This window comes from Euleptes europaea, chromosome 4 (genome assembly GCF_029931775.1).
Source record: "Euleptes europaea isolate rEulEur1 chromosome 4, rEulEur1.hap1, whole genome shotgun sequence".
Classification (NCBI taxonomy): Eukaryota; Metazoa; Chordata; class Lepidosauria; order Squamata; family Sphaerodactylidae; genus Euleptes; species Euleptes europaea.
This window is the reverse complement of record NC_079315.1, coordinates 4,794,205-4,812,789: the sequence shown is the minus strand read 5'-3', so window position 1 is coordinate 4,812,789 and position 18,585 is coordinate 4,794,205. Positions and strand designations below refer to the sequence as shown.

Below are 18,585 nucleotides of genomic sequence, written 5' to 3'. Positions count from 1 at the left end.
TTAAAGTCAGCGTGGTGTAGTGGTTAAGGTGTCGGACTAGGATCTGGGAAACCCAGGTTTGAATCCCCATTCTGCCTTGGAAACTTGCTGGATGACATTGTCACACACTCTCAGCCCTGGCCCTGGCTAGTATTTGGACGGGAGACCTCCAAGGAACACCAGGGTCGTGACACGGAGGCAGGCAATGGCAAACCACCTGTGCACGTCTCTTGCCTTAAAAACCCTACAGCAGGGGTGGGGAACCTTTTTCCTGCCAAGGGCCATTTGCACATTTATAACATCATTCAGGGGCCATAACCAGGTGTAGATCTCCCGGCGGGGGGGGGGGGGGAGGCTAGGGTTTCCAGGTCTCCAGCCACCACCTGGAGGTTGGCAACCCCAGAGGAGGTCATGCAGAGAAGGCCTGGAGGGAGCCCCCACTCCCCCCGCCATCCCCCCTCCCAGGCAGGAGGGCAGCCAGCGGTGGGCCCGAGCAAACGAGGCGCCAGGGGGGCTGAGCCCACAGCCAATCCGCAGAGAAGGAAGGGAGGAAGGAAAGAAAACAGAGAAAGAGGAAAAGGGAGGGAGGGGAAAAGAGAGAGAAAGGGAGAAAGAAATGGAGGGAGGGGGAGAAAGAAAGAAAAGGACGGAGACAGACAGAGACAGAAAAAGAGGGAGAGAGGGAGAAAAAGGAGAGTGACAGAAAAAGAGGAAGAAAAGAAAGAAAAGCCTTCCCCCCACACACACACCTGCACACGCCGGCCCCAAGCGACCAGGCCCCACATTTCCCCCACACACACACACCCGTCCCCGGAACTCCCGAGGGCCACGGAAAATGTCCTCGGGGGCCGCATATGGCCCCCGGGCCTGAGGTTCCCCATCCCTGCCCTACAGGGTCGCCATAGGTCAGCTGTGACTTGCCAGCAAAAAAAAGAAAGAAATAATAATCATGGTTAGGACAATATCTGGTTCAGCTTTTGTTTACCTCCTGTTTTCTGCCATAGAGGTATATTAAATTTATATTTATTTATATATAATGTGTGTGCATATATATATAAAAAAAATTATATATAATGCAACTCTGGATGGAATACATATAAACAAATGTTAGACTTTACACTTTTACAGTAAGTGTTTACATGTTTAATTTTTTAAACTTTTTCTGTACATTAGTATTAGAATTCTTATTTTGACAGGGTGTGTAATCTCACATTTTCATTTATATTTCAGAACGTCATTGTACTCAGTCTAAGGACTGCAATTTTCTCATACACTTGTGTACTTTCACAATGGGACAGAATTGTATCATTCGGACCGCTGAAGAAGGCTTCACAGCCGAAACGCATCTGGGTCTGGGCTGTGATATCGTGTGTATACATTGTCGCACTGTTGTAATTTTGTGTTTATCTGGCATGTTCGGCATAGATACACAGAGGCTAGAACAGGGCTACGTACAAGTTGTTTATATTTATTTTTTGTGTTTATATTAAATTTACTATACATTATTCACAAAATCACTTGTATCGATATAAGCCCATGATTTCATGGTGACTCCTTACCTTTTGGGTACCTTATTCTGGTATATTAAAGCTTTACAATGTCTGTGTATACAAGGGCTAAAAGATCCTCTCAGAACCCATATGTGAGGACCCAAATTTTACAGAACTTAGAAATACCAGGGACCAGAGAGTCAGTGTGGTGTAGTGGTTAAGAGCGGCGGACTTTAATCTGGAGAACTGAGAGGTTCCTCAGTGGAACAATATTCCTCGGGAGGTGGTGGGCTCTCCTTCCCTGGAGGTTTTTAAGCAGAGGCTAGATGGCCATCTGTCAGCAAGGCTGATTCTATGACCTTAGGCAGATTGTGAGAGGGAGGGAATCTTCTGGAGATGGAGTAGGGGTCACTGGGGGTGTGGGGGGGAGGTAGTTGCGAATTTCCCGCATTGGGCGAATTTCCCGCATTGGGCAAGGGGTTGGACTAGATAACCATGGTGGTCCCTTCCAACTCTATGATTCCATAATTCTATTATTCTAACCACTGCCCAGAACTTACACGTGTAGAGATGTATGCATATGTAAACCCTGGCAAATGTCTCCATTTGGTAACCGAGGACGGGGAGGGGGGGGGAAGCCTGGTTATTCAGGGTTTGTTAAACACATCTCAGGTGTCTAAATAATTTGCTATACACTGAAAAGCAAAAACAGGGCAAGTGTGGACACAGAGCAAAAAAGAACTTTGCTCAGATCCCTGCCATCACACCCTGAGGAGTTGGGTTTTTATATGCCGACTTCCTCTACCACTTAATGAAGAATCAAACCAGCTTACAATCTCCTTCCCTTCCCCTCCCCACAACAGACACCCTGTGAGGTGGGTGGGGCTGAGAGAGCTGTGACTAGCCCAAGGTCACCCAGCTGGCTTCATGTGGAGGAGCGGGGAAACAAATCCAGTTCACCATATGAGCCTCCGCCGCTCATGTGGAGGAGTGGGGAATCAAACCCGGTTCTCCAGATCAGAGTCCACCGCTCCAAACCACCACACCCTGCCGCAACTCTATACATTTTCCATCTTAAATCTTTCCCCACCTCCTCTCTCTTTTTCTCCCCTTGGTCTTGGCAAAAGTCCTAACAAGCTTACAGGAGAGCGGAACACGAGGACAGGTCAACTGAATCTTGTTCTGCTCTAGTCAGCTCCATGATCAGACTATTCCTGTCCTTGGCAGACAGAAACACAAGATCCCCCCGGGGGGGTCAACAAAACCCCCTGCTCCAAAACAGCTGTTAGGGTAGCCAAGCATTAAGCACACCCGTAACCAAAAAAAACACAAAAAATCTTACTTTGTCATCTGCTTTTATAGATCTCAACTTCATCGTCAGCTGGAAGCGCAGAAAATTGTTCGTCCCGATTGACTGAAGTTCTAGCAGTTTGCAGAGCGCCACCAGCTGCGGCCTTGTGAGATTATCCAGGGTTAGCTCGTCTTCAAACAGTTTAGAGAACCGTAAAATTTCCTCGTTGCTTGGTCTTTCACCGGTCTCTCTGATCTGCAAGTAAGGAACCACATGCTGTAAAGACTTTGTTTTCACAACTATTTACTGAAACAGTAAGAAGTATTGCCCAATTCTTCACCAACATCTAGGGCAAACCGCAGTTCTGAATCCAATGGTTTTGTAATTTGGGACCAGTACAGAGTCACGATACGTCCTGCGTTTATTTATTTTGCAATTTACAGCCCTCCCTCCCTAGCTAAGGCCAGGCTCAGGGCGGGGAACATCATTTAAAATACATTTAATTTATACGCTGCTTGAGCTAAACGTAAACCCGCAAAGTTTGCCACCAAATCCAGAGAGCTTCGATCATTAAAGGACTGGGTACTCTCCTCATCCGGGAGCCAGGTTCCAAATTTATCTGTCAGTGCACTATATTTAAAGTACATCAAAATATCAACAATAAAATTAATGACAATTTCTAAAATTAAACGGTAAAACCCCAATTAAAAGCCTTAAAACTCCAGATGGCACCTAATTCAACCCATAGTGACAGGCAGCAGTTTACACACACCCCCAATTAACAAGAATAGCATGGAAATGGGGGGGGGGAGAGTAGGGAGGCCAGCAAAAGATGAGACCCGCGGCTGCCCTCATCTACAGGCCTGGCAGAAAAGCTCTGTCTTGCAGGCCCTGCGGAATTCTTTAAGGTCCCGCAGGGCCCTGATGTCACCGTTCCACCAGGCTGGCGCCAGGGCTGGGGAAAGGACAATCACCTGGGAGGTAAAAAAAACCCTGAACTGCTGACATAGCTGAACCCGAAGTCATAGTACTTTATTTGCAAGACAAGGAAAAAAAGGGTTTACCTTTTGAAAGAAGGTCGAAAAGTCTCTGGTGACGTTTCCTTTCGCTGCTTTATTTTTTAAAGCGATCTCTTCGATAGTATCCTGAAGAAATTTTGCCAGTTCAAGCTTCACTCTTAATTCCTTCTTCAGCCTCTCTTCCTAACAAAGGAAAAGGATACTTTTAAAAACAGAAACCACAGAACTGCTGCAACTATTTCAAGCTTATTCCCAAAAACAGGAAGAAGAGGAGCTGGTTTTTATATGCCAACACTTAAGGAAGAATAAAACCAGCTTTCCCTATCCTTTCCATCACCTTTCCCTACCCTTGAATACGCCTTGCGAGAAGAAACACATACGGAGACAGCAATGGTAACCCATGCAAGCACACACCCTACTTTTCCTTTCCTATGTCTGTGTAAGGCGTCAACAATAGCAATTACAGAACAAAGTACAGCGATTATTTGGAAAAGCTCATTAATATCACATTTCTGCCATTAACTGCCTCGGTGCACCAGCCGCAGTAATGGAAATGATGGAATGACCCAAAGAACAAAGCTGGAAGAGTTTTGTGTGTTATGAATTTATTATGAACAATTATATTCATATACCAATTTCTAATTTCAGAGCATCCTATCTGAATCTGTAAGATGTCTTGGCTCTACAGGAACACAATACGTTTCTGATGAGCGAATTAAAAGATTTTCAGCCCCATGTGACTCACAATGTATCATCTCTCCCAAAAAGGTTTAATCCTGATTTTCAAAAGAATGACTGAAGTCATGCAAGCCTGAATCAAGTTTTCTATATTTCAGTTTAAATTAAAAAGGTAAAGGTAGTCATAGGTATGCTTAGCTTTAGCATATTGGTATGAGGTCCAGTTTTCATTTCAATTCATTTTTAAAAAATACTGTAATTTTTTAAAATAAATAATCCTCATAAAAACATTTTTATATATCTTGTCAATATCAACACAGTATCACAATCTTTGCCACACTCAGGCACTCCTTTTTAACGCAGACAATTCTTAAAATTATACATAACAAATAAATCGCAACTACCGATTTATTCGCTCATAATTTAAGTACGAGGTACCCTCAAAGAAAAGTAAATTCCAATTCCTAATTAGAATGTTTTCTCATTCAATTTTTCTGAGTCACTTAAGAAGCTCTTTCAAAGATTCAATCATTAATTTCATTTTTTACAACCTAAGATCGGCCAACACTAACACAAGGGCACATGCCAAACACAACAATATTTTTCAAAGACTCGTCTTGGAAAAATATTTCAACTTAGTAAACTAAACGAAGCATTCATTCAAATATGAACCCACAATATGATTACCTTCTTAGACTTTGTCTCAAAGGTTGACGGAAGCATGTTAGGGAAGAGCTTTACGGCTACTGGAAGCAGGAATTCCATGAACGGAACGACGAGAAAGACTAAGAAAGGGACCAGTCGAAAGAGGTCAGCACATATCCGAAGGAACTGCAAACAAGAAATGAGGTAATGTAATGCATAAGAAGGGTACCGTTTATTCATACAACAGCTAACTCCTAATGCTCTCTCAAGCTGTCACGCTCAAAGAGACACTGTGTCAATATGGGGTAAGCAACACATCAAAGATGCACTCCCTGCCCCAGGATGTGATGGCAGCCAACTTGGAAGGGTTTAAGAGGGAAGTGGACATGTTCATGGAGGAGAGGGCTCTCCATGGCTACTAATCAAGAAGTATACCTATTCCCTCCAGGAACAGAGGAGCAGGCCTATTATATTAGGTGCTTTGGAACACAGGTAGGATAACGCTGCTGCAGTCATCTTGTTTGTGGGCTTCCTGGAGGCACCTGGTTGGCCTCTGTGTGAACAGACTGCTGGACTTGATGGACCTTGGTCTGACCCAGCAGGGCTTTTCTTACGTGCTTAGCTAGGTTGGCATGCATTCTTGTTTTACTCCTGGTCTACTACCCCAGCCAAATCGCATTATTTTGTCTTACTTAGAATCTTTGCTGTTACATTCATATGTTGTCAGATCTCATAATCTGCTTAATGATGGACTGAAAAGGTTTTTTTAAATCATAATCCACCTTTGAGTCCCAGTGACAAAGGCAAAGTAATAATAGAAGAAGAAGATGGTTTTTATATGCCGAGAGAATCAAACCAGCTTACAATCACCTTCCCTTCCCCACAATAGATACCCTGTGAAGTAGGCGGGACTGAGAGAGTGTGACTTGCCCAAGGTCACCTAGCTGGCTTCATGCATAGGAGTGGGGAAACAAATCCAATTCACCAGATTAGCCTCCGCCGCTCATGTGGAGAAGTGGGGAATCAAACCGATTCTCCAGATCAGAGTCCACCGCTCCAAACCACCGTTCTTAACCACTACACCATGCTGGCTCTCTAGCAGCAGCAGTAACAATAATTCCATAGATTCAATACCTGTCTCCGTTCTCGTCGGGATAAAGTGTTGCCATGGAGAATCTGCCAGAGCATACGTGCAGCAATTTTCGTATCAATCCACAAGAGCCGAAAGCCATGGTAGTAGTGCTTCAGTTCGTCGACAACCCTCTGCCCAAGAGATCTTTTAACTATGCTTTCTTCTACGGTTGGACTATATATTGGGCCTCCTTCTTCCAGCTTCTTGTTTTTGTCCTTGAGAGACTTCAGCGACTTTTCCACCACCGAGTCATCGTGTCTCGGTTGCGAAGAATGCCACTGTCGCACAGGAAGATAATATGGCACCTGAACGCCCCTACTAGCGGGAAGGGACCATAAGTCAGACGATCTCAGTGCTACAAAGTGCCTTTGCTCAGTCCAACAATTATAACCATCTTGCGCAGAGGAAAAGAAAACAGAGGAAAAACTAGGGTAGTATTTAAAGTGAGCGTGCCTGTTAAAAAGAAGAAAAAAAGAAGCATGTGAACTCATCTCTCTTTTTTTTACCCACAACATTCCTGTGAAGCAGATTAAGCTAAAACAGCATGATTTATAAAAGGACAACCTAAAAAAGAGTATCTGGACTTCCTCGCAAGCAGACTTAGCACTGTATCCGCTGTACCTTACTGTTTGACAACTATGGATTCTCTGTGTCCTGGGGCGGGCTCAGAGCCAACCCAGGACTCGCCCCAGGGTCCCTCCAGCGGGCCCCCCCCGTCCGCACTCACCTCTGGTCCGGCGGCGGGGGGAGCGCGGCGCGGGGGGTCCCGGCAAGCCGCGGGACCGGACCGGCGGCTCGGACCCACGAGGGCCGCGTTGGGGGGGGGGGCGAGTCGAGGCCCCGACGGGCGGCGCCCGAGTGGCGACCGCAGGCAGGCCCGGCGCCTCAGCCTTGCCGGCCGCAGCGGCAACGGCAACGGCAGGCAGAGAGGGGGCGGGGGAGCGCGCCGTCGCTGGGGCCCCCGCTGGCTGGCCGTTCCGGCCTTGGGAAGGGGGCAGACGGGGGCTCAGGGGGCGGGCTGCGCCCAGACAGGGGGGAGGAGGCAGGTCCCGGCAAGGGGGCCAGGGGCAGCCGAAACCACCGGGCGGGGGGAGAGCGCGGAGGAGCAACCTCCGAGCTCCCCGGCCCGCACGGGAGGCAGGAAAAGAGAGGGGTGGAGCCGGAAGTAGGCTGGCTCCTTATAAGGTGGGGGAAGGACGGGGCTGGGGTAGATAAGGGAAGAGAGAGCGGAAGCCGAGGAGGAGTGAGGAAGCCAGAGTTGGGTGGGCTGCAGGGCTGGAGCAAGCTCTGCAAGCTACCACGCTGGCTGACACAGCAGGCGAGGACAGCTCAGACTCGCCTGCTGAGTGGTCTGAGGCCGAGGAAGCTCCTCTCGAACGGATAGTGAGGGCCTCAACAAGGGCGGAATCCCGGACCCTGGTCCAAAGTCCTCACACTCTGGTTAGTCCAAAGTTATGTAGAATCTTTATGCTCTCAAGATTTAATTGCTCTTTTTCAATGGTTTTGCTGGGCCGTATGTAAAGATCCCTTTTTCAGACCGGCTGTGTCCCTTCCCTCTTCAGTCAGTGGGCTCCTTGGTACATATCCTTTAGCATTGCCCTTACGTATACCAGCTTAGGCAAAAATGGATTATACCATGTTTTAAGAAATGGTCCACATCTTCTCAAGCAACTTGGGAGCAAAAGGTTCAGTTCCTCTTAGAGGACTCTGACCCTCAGCGTACTTATTTTGTTGCTCGTTTTTTGGAGGCTGCAGAGAATAAATGAAGGGAGGTGTTTTTAGAGATAGGTCTCATTTAGGTTTTATGGTTTCATTGTTCAAGACCTTGGTCTAAGAACAGGGGGAAAGAAAGACTGTTTGACAACAAAACACTCCAATGCAAAATTGTAAGCTTTGGGTTAGACCCAGCCATCTTTTTGCTCAATCTCAGCCAATCTCCCTCCTTATTACAGCCCCCTTTCCACACGCCTTTTGTTCATATGCCACACAGCCAGTGGAAAAATGGGGTGGAGTCAACTTTTTGTTCTTCCACTGAGGTTTCTGAAGACATAAAATGACTGGTGAAAATGCTAAGTGGCACAATGAAATTTCCAGGCACCATGGCAACTTTGTACCTGGGATTTGCTGAGCCCTGCTCTGGGCACTGGGGTGGATTCTACCCCTACCATATCACTCCACTGAGCAAATCTTATTTATTAGATTATTTTTTACCCCATCCTTCCTTTTGGTTCAAGAGCCAGAGTGGCGTAGAGGTTAAGAGTCGTGGACTCAAATCTGGAGAACCAGGTTTGATTCCCCATTCCTCCACATGCAGCCTGCTGGGTGACCCTGGGCTAGTCACAGCTCTCTCAGAACTCTCTCAGCCCCACCTAACTCACAAGGTGTTTGTTGTGGGGAGGAGGGGAAGGGAAGGTGATTGTTAACTGCTTTTGGGCTTCTTTTGGTAGAGAAAAGCAGAGTATAAAAACCAACACTTCTTCAAGTTTGAAGACTTCCTCCAATGTAAGTGGCTCTTCTGCTGAACTAAGCTGGAAGAAAGCTACTTCGAGGATGGTTGTCTTTTTCTGCTCCTTGGTCTCAACTAAAACATTGTCCAATTCCACTAAAAGTCTTGCAATCTATTCCAATTCAGGAAAGGAACTTGAACCTCATTGGTTGAAACTAAAGAGAGATCCTGCCTCCTGACAGGATGGAAGGAATCACCCATGCTCTCCTATTCAGAGTGAGAAATCACTGGCCATCCCACACCGTCATGAATCTCACCGGGTGACCTTGAGCTAGTCTCCTACTCTCAATCAAACCCAACGCACAAGGTTGTTGTGAGGATAAAATGGTGATGTATATTGAAGCACTGAATTCCTTTGAAGGAGGACAAGACAAAAAGGTGCTAGATATACCCTAACCTACCTCACAAGGTTGTTGTGAGATAAAAACAATGTATGCTGCTTTGGGTCCCCACTGGGGAGAAAGATGGGGCATAAATGAAAAATATATAAATAGGTGATATATAAAAGTAAAAATACCCGACTATGGTTATCGGTGTAGAAATCTGTAAAACTTGCCTTAACCTGTTACAAGTAAGTCTCATTTTAAGCAGATATGATTATACAATTATTCATCTCTATGAACTCTGGTGGTGAGATGTTTATAGTTATTGCAAGTACGTTTTGATGCAGTATGAACAGTTTACAAAATGGTAACTAAAATAAAATGAGCGCTTATTTTTGTAAATAGTTGTGGAAGCTCCACAGAATAAGCATTTATGATCAGCATCCCATAAAACAGCTACTCACTACAGCAACACGAATATTTACTTACGCGCGATTTATTACTCTCAGAGATGTACAGTCGAGACAAGCGTTGTTTCCCAGGAGTCCTAGAATGCAAAAATGAACGTCAGCATACAGGTGAATCAGGGGTTAACCACATTAGCACAGAATATATGTGACTTTTATAGCAGGACATCCCTGGAAACTGGCTCTGTTTGGTTGCTCAGCCACCCAGTGCAGGCAGAAATGCTAGCAAATGAATACTGTTACATCGCCACCGCAATATTTGAATCCCCAGCTTTCATTAAAAAAATATCTCTCGCATCTTTGGCTGCCGTGACATAAAAGGAAAGACATCTTCACCACAAAAGTGGCTAGAGACTTACTATTTTTTAAAATGAAGGCTGGGGATTCTGAGAACCTGTTGCACATACTGTTATATCGATATAGCAACAGTCAGCTCTTTTTTGGGGGGGGGAGAAGAAGAAGAAGAGTTGGCTTTTATATGCAGACTTTCTCTACCACTTAAGGGAGAATCAAACTGGCTTACAATCACCTTCCCTTCCCCTCCCCACAACAGACACCTGTGAGGTAGGTGGGGCTGAGAGCGCTGTGACCAGCCCAAGGTCACCCAGCTGGCTTCATGTGTAGGAGTGGGGAAACAAATCCAGTTCACCAGATTAGCCTCCGCGGCTCATGTGGAGGAGTGGGGAATCAAACCCGGTTCTCCAGACCAGAGTCCACCACTCCAAACCACCACTCTTAACCACTACACCAAGAGGCCTGGTGGGTGCTGGGGAATGGCCATTGCCAGGGGACTAGGAAAAATGGGGGATGGACAGAAATTGGGGGGGGGGGGGATTGAAATTTGTTACATTCCAATACTCACTTTCCAATCAAACATAAACTGACTTTGCAGATTCAACAACATAAAATGCAACAACATAAAATTAGCTAGCATATAAAACTGTATCTGGCATATCCATCAAATTTCAAAGTTGTAGTGCTGAACAAGAAACACTGCAAGTACACCCAGTACTTGGAAAAAACAGAGATGAAAACAGCTGAAGCCTTTGCTACCTTAGCACACGTATTTTAATTTTTGCCTTCTCACAGGTAGGCCAAAACAAAAACTGAAGGCTGAAAACAATTTTTCCTTGATACATCTTTACATATGCTTTTAAAAGATCTTACACACATTTGTATTGATAGGCATGTCCTCCTTTTAATTTGGGAAATATACTATGCCTACAACTACGTCAATTTGTTGTGTGTGTTGCAAAACAAAGACGTGCTTCTGTACATGGCTTATGGTACTTAGAGCACAGTCATTACTAAGAAGAGAACCCTTAGAAGTACTTAAGACAATTTAAGAATGCGTGCAAGATGAGTTTAGACTTGTGGGTTGATTTGACAGATTAGAAGGTAGGGTTTTAGAAAGTAAACAAATATTAGCATATTCTTTCCTTAGATTTAACAGCCACTGGCTATCCATCAACCACTTCACACTTTAAAAAGGGGAGATGAAATTTATTTTTTCCTTGGTGCTATAAAGAGAAAAGTTGCCACTTCCCTCGTGCAATTGACTGATCTATTTGACAGCAGGTAACGCAGTATGTTTCATTAGCATATTCTGAAACACAGTGAAACAGATGAGAACTCCAAGCACCGAGCAAGGAAATATAATGCAACAAGACGTTGCAGTAAAAAGTACTGCCAGTAACGTCAGATTCAGGATAATGACCAGATTCTGGGCCAGATACAAGGTAACAACGGTTTAGGGCTCCAGCTGCTCTGACTTAGTAAAGAGTCCCCAAAATGAAGGGCCTAGCACCTTCCAGTGCATAACTGCTAATTTGAATTGTGTGAGTGGGGGGGGGGGGAGTCCTTAACCAAACCAATTAAGTCCACAGTGTACGATTACCCAACTGCACCACTTGGAACCACAAAAGGTTAAGAAAAACCTGACTAGGCACAAGTTCTCCCAAGATGAATAGGGAATTACGGTCAGGGCTGAGAATATTCTGCAGCACAACATGTACAACATGTTTCACATGAAATGTGGTACCTACCACAAAACTATGAGAACCACGTTTTTCTTTCTTTCTGTACAGACATTTCTAGTGCTCAGGTTTGCATGTGGTGGTGGAAACGTACAGATAATTTTTGTTTCTTTAGGTTATTTATAGCCCACCTTTCTCACTGAGACTCAAGGCGGATTGCGTGTGTGTTAAGTGCTGTCAAGTTGCTTCCAACTCATGGCCACCCTATGAATCAATGTCCTCCAAAACGTCCTATATTTTAACAGCCTTGCTTAGGTCTTGCAAATTGAGGGCTGTGGCTTCCTTTATAGAATCAATCCATCTGTTGTTGGGTCTTCCTCTTTTCCTGCTGCCCTCGACTTTTCCTAGAATGACTGTGACTCTTGTCTTTGCATAATGTGACCAAACTACGACAGCCTCAGTTTAGACATTTTAGCTTCTAGGGTCAGTTCAGGCTGGATTTGATCTATAACCCACTGGTTTGTTTGTTTGTTTGTTTTTGGCAGGCCACAGTATCCACGGATCACATAGTGCAAAATCAAGTACAATCAACCGGGGGTGGGCAGCCAATGAACACTGCTGAAACAAAGCATAAGCTTTCAAACATGATACATTAAGTGGTACAGAAACAACTCAGTCTGGAGCAGATAGACAGCAATGCAGTAGTACAGGCCACAGCCCCTATCCCTTAACCAATACAACTTTCTTATTATTATTATTTCTTATTATTGAGAGCCAGCACGGTGTAGTGGTTAAGAGCAGTGGAGTCTAAACTGGAGAACCGGGTTCGATTCCCCCACTCCTCCACATGAGCGGCGGAGGCTAATCTGGTGAACTGGATTTGTTTCCCCACTCCTACACACAAAGCCAGCTGGGTGACCTTGGACTAGTCAAACTCTCTCAGCCCCCCCCCCTCACAGGGTGTCTGTTGTGGGGAGGGAAAGGGAAGGTGATTATAAACCGGTTTGAGTCTCCCTTAAGTGGTAGAGAAAGGCAGCATATAAAAACCAACTTTTCTTCTCCTTATTACAGTATAGTCCTATTTCCCTGGGCAAAAAAATATATCTCTTGAACAATTCCCTTTTGCATAGTTTGCATAATGTCTGCAAAAGGCTTCTATGTTTAGGAGACAGAATTTCTGGATCACACTTGTCTATACTTATACCTGGGAGCCCCACCATCACCTGCCCTCCCAATGCTGCATCCTTGATTATTTGCTTATGCTTGTCAACCAACACATTTCCCCTGCCCAAGAAAGGTGACAGACGGCCCCAAGTCCGTCTCAACTAGACCCTTCTGCCTCACACTGGGCTCTGCCAGTGGGCTGGAAAGGCCTCTCCAAGCAGCAACAACCACAAACTAGGCAAAACTGAATTATTCGAGAGGGCTTTTCTACACAAACAACAGAGTCGTCCTGAGCTAAAAGATTCACAAAATTACTTGGGAGATACTATTAGGGACTGTGGTCTATACTGTGTTTAGCTTACTGAAACTAGGATCCTACTATGGAATTTTTGCATCATTTAACACAGGGGTGGTGAACGTCAGGCCTGGGAGGGCAGTTTAAGGCCCGCGAAATCATTTGGTCTGGCCCTTCGTGGGTCCTGGCAGATCTCTAGCTCAGAAGGATCTAAGACTGCCGATCTGCCCCCTCCCGTGGACAGGAATAGCCTCTATTCAAGGCAGAAGGGAGTTTGTTTTGCAAGAAAAGGAACCCTTTTCCCCCCTTGCAGAAGAGTCGTTAGCTATGGAGCTGCTAGGACCGCCCAAGAAACTGTGTTAACCCTTTCCCTCCCGGGCCGTGGAGAAACGTATTCCCTCTGTACTACAAGAGGGCTGGGGGCAGAAATGGCGACAATGGAGAGGTTAAAGGGGACAGGGCCAGAATGCGCGGGGGGGGGGGGTTCTTAGCCAGTGCGTCCTCATTTTATCCCTGTAGGCGGAGGTAGCAGGAGCAGGCTGTAGAATCCGGCCCCGACCACGCGGAGCAGGAGCAACTCCGGTGTGCGGCTGGACGGCTACGCCCAGCTGGTGCAACAGACCATCCTGTGCCACCAGGTGGGTGAGTGCGCTCCCTGTTGGATGCCTGTTGCCCATGCCGGTGGGGGGTCATCTGGGCAGTTGCCTGCTTGGGGCTCGGTCGGCTAATTTTTAAGTTGATAATTTTGTATGGCCCGCGAATGATGTTATAAATATCCAAATGACCCTTGGTGGAAAAAAGGTTCCCCACCCCTGATTTAACGTGTCACGTTAGGACTCAGGCTTTGCTTCAGTTCTGTTTTTTAGACTTCTGGTTGGATCTACGACCCTATCGCATCGTTCGCTGATCATTCCATCCTCTTCATTGTATCGACCCTCTCTGTTGTAATTATCCGCCTCGAGTCCACGTGAGAAATGCTGGCTATAAATAAGGTAAATAAATGAATAGAATAAAGAAACAAGAGTCTCCTCCGTAGGCGGCGATTAGTGCACCTGCGGCTATTTCCGCACCTGAGCTGGATTAAGGGGCCACCGGCCTGGGATGCACCTTTGCAGAGCGGATGTGTCCAAACAGCCCCCCGGGCTCCCAGTGGGTTTTGTGGTGGAGAGTAGTGGTTTGGAGCAGTGGAATCTGATCTGCAGAACCGGGTTTGATTCCCCATTCCTCCTCCACATGAGCGGTGGAGCTATTCTGGTGAACCGGGTTGGTTTCCCCACTCCTACACATGAAGCCAGCTGGGTGACCTTGTGCTAGTCACAGCTCTTAAGAGCTCCCTCAGCCCCCACCTACCTCATGGGTAGGTGAGAAGAATAAATACTCTGAACTGAGAGGCAGCATGGTGTAGTGGCAGTGTGGTGTAGTGGTTAAGAGAAGCGGTCTTTAATCTGGAGAACTGGGTTTGATTCCCCGCTCCTACACATGAAGCCAGCTGGGTGACCTTGGGCTAATCACAGTTCTCTCTGAACTCTCTCAGCCTCACAGATAGGTGACAAGAATAAATACTCTGAAATGAGAGACAGAGTGGTGTAGTGGTTAAGAGCAGTGGACTCTAATCTGGAGAAGTGGGTTGGTTTCCCCACTCATCCACATGAAGACAGCTGGGTGACCTTGGGCTAGTCACAGTTCTCTTAGAGCTCCCTCAGCCCCACCTACCTCACAGGATGTCTGTTTTGTGGAGGGGAAGGGAAGGAAGTATTTTCTAACCGTTCGAGCGGTTCCTCAGTGGAACAGGCTTCCTCGGGAGGTGGTGAGCTCTCCTTCCCTGGAGGTTTTGAAGCAGAGGCTAGATGGCCATCTGTCAGCAAGGCTGATTCTATGACCTTGGGCAGATCACGGGAGGGAGGGCACCTTGGCCATCTTCTGGGCATTGAGTAAGGGGTCACTGGGGGTGTGTGGGGGGAGGTAGTTGTGAATTTCCTGCATTGTGCAGGGGGTTGGACTAGATGACCCCTGGAGGTCCCTTCCAACTCTTCGATTCTGTTTTATTGCTGAAATAAAAGCCACTTTTGCGGACAGGAAGCTATTTTCCTCCAGGCCAGATTGGCCAGGGGTCATGCAGGAGTTTCTCCCCGCCCCCCATCTTCTGGGCATGGGGTAGGGGTCGGTGGGGGAGGGAGGAGGCAGTTGTGAATTCCCATGCATTGTGCAGGGGGTTGGACTAGATGACGCCTCCCGACTCTATGATTCTATGCCTACTCCCCCCCCCCGCCGGGGGCTCCCACTGCCTGTCAACACCGTGGCCGGAGCCAGCCTCCTCAGCCCTCCCGGGGGCTGCTGCTCCTCCGCCGGCAGGCCTCCCGCCGCCCAGGAGGGCCGACCGTTCCCCGTGCCGCCGCCGGCGCCGCCTCAGAGCCAGGCCCGAGGCCTACGCCGGCGCTCCCCGGCCCCACCTCGAAGGCCGCGCCGCGCCCGGAGCCGTCCCCGCCCGCCGGCCCTCGCTCACTCATTCACTCACCGGCCTGGGGCTCCGCCCGCAGCCGCCGAGGCAGGCAGGTCGTCGGCCGCCCGCAGCGGCTCAGCAGCACGAACGCCATAGCCGCGCGAGGCCGCCCGGCCGGCAGCCTGAGGAGAGGAAAGGGAGTTGGGCTCTCCTGCGCAGGCGCACGAGGGAGCGGGCTCCCCTGCGCAGGCGCACGAGGGAGCGTGGCCCCGCCGCGCGGCATGCTGGGAGTTGGAGTCTTTCCTCGCGCCCAGGCGTGGCCGCCCTCTGGTGCTCAAGGACAGCGACCGCGACGAGGAGTCGCTTTTAAGGTGGTCGTTTAAGCGTGACTTGGGACGCGGGCCAGCCTCCGTGTGTGTGTGTCTGAAGGGCCGTCAAGTCGCCTCCAACTCCTGGCCACCCTGTGAATCAATGTCCTCCAAAATGTCCTATCTTTGCTCAGGTCTTGCAAATTGAGGACCGTGGCTTCCTTGATTGAATCCATCCATCTCTTGTTGGGTCTTCCTCTTTTCCTGCTGCCCTCAACTTTTCCTAGCATTATTGTCTTTTCCAATGACTCTTGTCGTCTCATAATGTGACCAAAATACGGTGTGCGTGTATGTGTGTTAAGTGCTGTCAAGTCGCTTCCGACTCATGACGACCCTATGAATCAGTGTCCTCCAAGACGTCCTATCTTTGACAGCCTTGCTCAGGTCTTGCAAATTGAGGGCCATGGCTTCCTTGACTGAGTCCATCCATCTCTTCTTGGGTCTTCCTCTTTTCCTGCTGCCCTCGACTTTTCCTAGCATTATTGTCTTTTCCGATGACTCTTGTCGTCTCATAACGTGACCAAAATACAGTGTGTGTGTTAAGTGCTGTCAAGTCGCTTCCGACTCATGGCGACCCTATGAATCAACGTCCTCCAAAATGTCCTATCCTTGACAGCCTTGCTCAGGTCTTGCAAATTAAGGGCTGTGGCTTCCTTGATTGAGTCCATCCATCTCCTGTTGGGTCTTCCTCTTTTCCTGCTGCCCTCAACTTTTCCTAGCATGACTGTCTTTTCCAGGGATTCTTGTCTCCTCATAATGTGACCAAAATAGGATAGCCTCAGTTGAGTCATTTTAGCTTCTAGGGTCAGTTCAGGCTTGATTTGATCTAGAACCCACTGATTTGATTTTTTGGCAGTCCACGTGGGTACAACCAAAACCAGCACTGATAACTAAATGGAAACACAGGTACTAGAATGCAGGGTCATCTGCTGAAGCTGGAGGGTGAGAGATTCCAAACAGATAAATAAAAGGAAGTATTTCTTCACACAATGTATAGTTAAATTGTGGGGAGTGGACATGTTCATGGAGGAGAGGGCTATCCATGGCTACTAGTTAAAATGGATACTAGTCACGATGCAGACCTATTCTCTCCAGGATCAGAGGAGCATGCCGAATACATTAGGTGCCGTGGAACACAGTCAGGATAATGCTTAGGCTTGCGAGGTCTGTAGCTCCACTGGCGGGAGCTTTGTGTGGCTGCTGCCTGTGCCAGGGAGTTCCACAATTTAACTCTGCGTTGTGTGAAGAAATACTTCATTTTCTCTGTTTTGAATCTCTCACCCCCAGCTTCAGCAGATGACCCCGGAGTTAGGCATAAATCTAATAGTAATTCTTCAATATTTCAGGCAGAGGCTCTATTTAACAGGATGCCTTTTAAAATGAGCATATTGTTTGAAAATATTTTCCTGCATATCGTTTACGTTCAGTCGTGGAGTAAAGATCCTCGTTCTGTGTTGGCCAGTTTCTGCTAAAGTAACATTTAAAAAAAAAAATCTGCCCAGGTAATCAAATCATATTCAAGTACTTGAGGGGCTGTCATATTGATGGTGCCGAGTTGTTTTCTGTTGCCCAAGGTCGGACCAGAACCAATGGGTTGAAATTAAATCAAAAGAGTTTCCATCTAGACATTAGGAAGAATTTTCTAACAGTCAGAGTGGTTCCTCAGTGGGACAGGCTTCCTCGGGAGGTGGTAAGCTCTCCTTCCCTGGAGGTTTTTAAGAAGAGGTTAGATGGCCATCTGTCAGCCATGCTGATTCTGTGACCTTAGGCAGATGATGAGAGGGAGGGCATCCTGGCCATCTTCTGGTCACTAGGGGTGTGTGGGGGGAGGTAGTTGTGAATTTCCTGCATTGTGCAGGGGGTTGGACTTGATGACCCTGGTAATCCCTTCCAACTCTATGATTCTATGACTCTATGAAATTTCTAATGGCCTACACACAAAGCCAGCTGGGTGACCTTGGGCTAGTCACAGCTCTTTTAGAGCTCTCTCAGCCCCACCTACCTCACAGGGTGTCTGTTGTAGGGAAGGTGATAGTAAGCCTGTCTGAGTCTCCCTTAAGTGGCAGAGAAAGTCAGCATATAAAAAACAACTCTTCTTGTTATTGGCTGTCTTAATGCTAATTAAAGGGATGGTTAGGCCTGGTAAGCAACAGCACTTTCCTTAGTCTGTGTGTGGTTTTATCCTCCCTTCAGGCTTTCCATCGTCCCCTAAAGGGGGGGTTTAATTTCATTTGGCTCTGCCTTAGCATTGCCAACCTCCCAGTGGTTGCAAACAAATAGCACAGGGCTCAAAGGTATATGCAAATTACAAATTTATATGTATATAAACAATATTCACTAACAAATATGTTTATATACATATAAATTTGTAATTTGCATATACCTTTGAGCCCTGTGCTATTTGTTTGCATCAACTGATTATTATAGCATCCCAGTGGTAGCTGGAGATCTGTTATTAAAACTGATCTCCAGCCGATAGAGATCAGTTCCCCTGGAGAGAATGGCCGCTTTGGCCATTGGACTCTGTGGCGTTGAAGTCCCTCCCTTCACCCCGCCGAGGGACCTGGCAACCCTACTGTGCCTTCTGCAGAAGCCATTTGGGATTTGGCTCTGCCTCCTACAGACGTAGGGTTGCCAACCTCCAGGTACCAGCTGGAGATTTCTCGCTATTGCAACTGATCTCCAGCCGAGATCAGTTCCCCTGGAGAAAATGGCAGCTTTGGCAACCGGACTCTATGGCATTGAAGTCCCTCCCCAAACCTCACCCCCAAAACCTCCTGCCAGAGGTGCAGAGGGACCTGGCAACCCTACA

At 47.4% G+C, this 18,585-nt stretch overlaps 1 protein-coding gene across 1 annotated transcript in view; it reads right to left on the bottom strand.

Annotated features, from left to right (window-relative positions):
* LETM1 (leucine zipper and EF-hand containing transmembrane protein 1) overlaps nt 1-15,472 on the bottom strand; it is a 33,123-nt gene extending 17,651 nt beyond the window's left edge. Inside the window, exons 1-6 of the mRNA XM_056848325.1 lie at nt 15,344-15,472; nt 6,861-7,216; nt 6,237-6,687; nt 5,145-5,288; nt 3,825-3,962; nt 2,812-3,015 (exon numbers count right to left, since the gene is read on the bottom strand). Of these exons, the coding sequence (XP_056704303.1) occupies nt 2,812-3,015; nt 3,825-3,962; nt 5,145-5,288; nt 6,237-6,687; nt 6,861-7,216; nt 15,344-15,472 (1,422 nt within the window). The remainder of the gene's footprint in view (nt 1-2,811; nt 3,016-3,824; nt 3,963-5,144; nt 5,289-6,236; nt 6,688-6,860; nt 7,217-15,343) is intronic.
* Between the last annotated feature and the right edge of the window lie 3,113 nt (nt 15,473-18,585).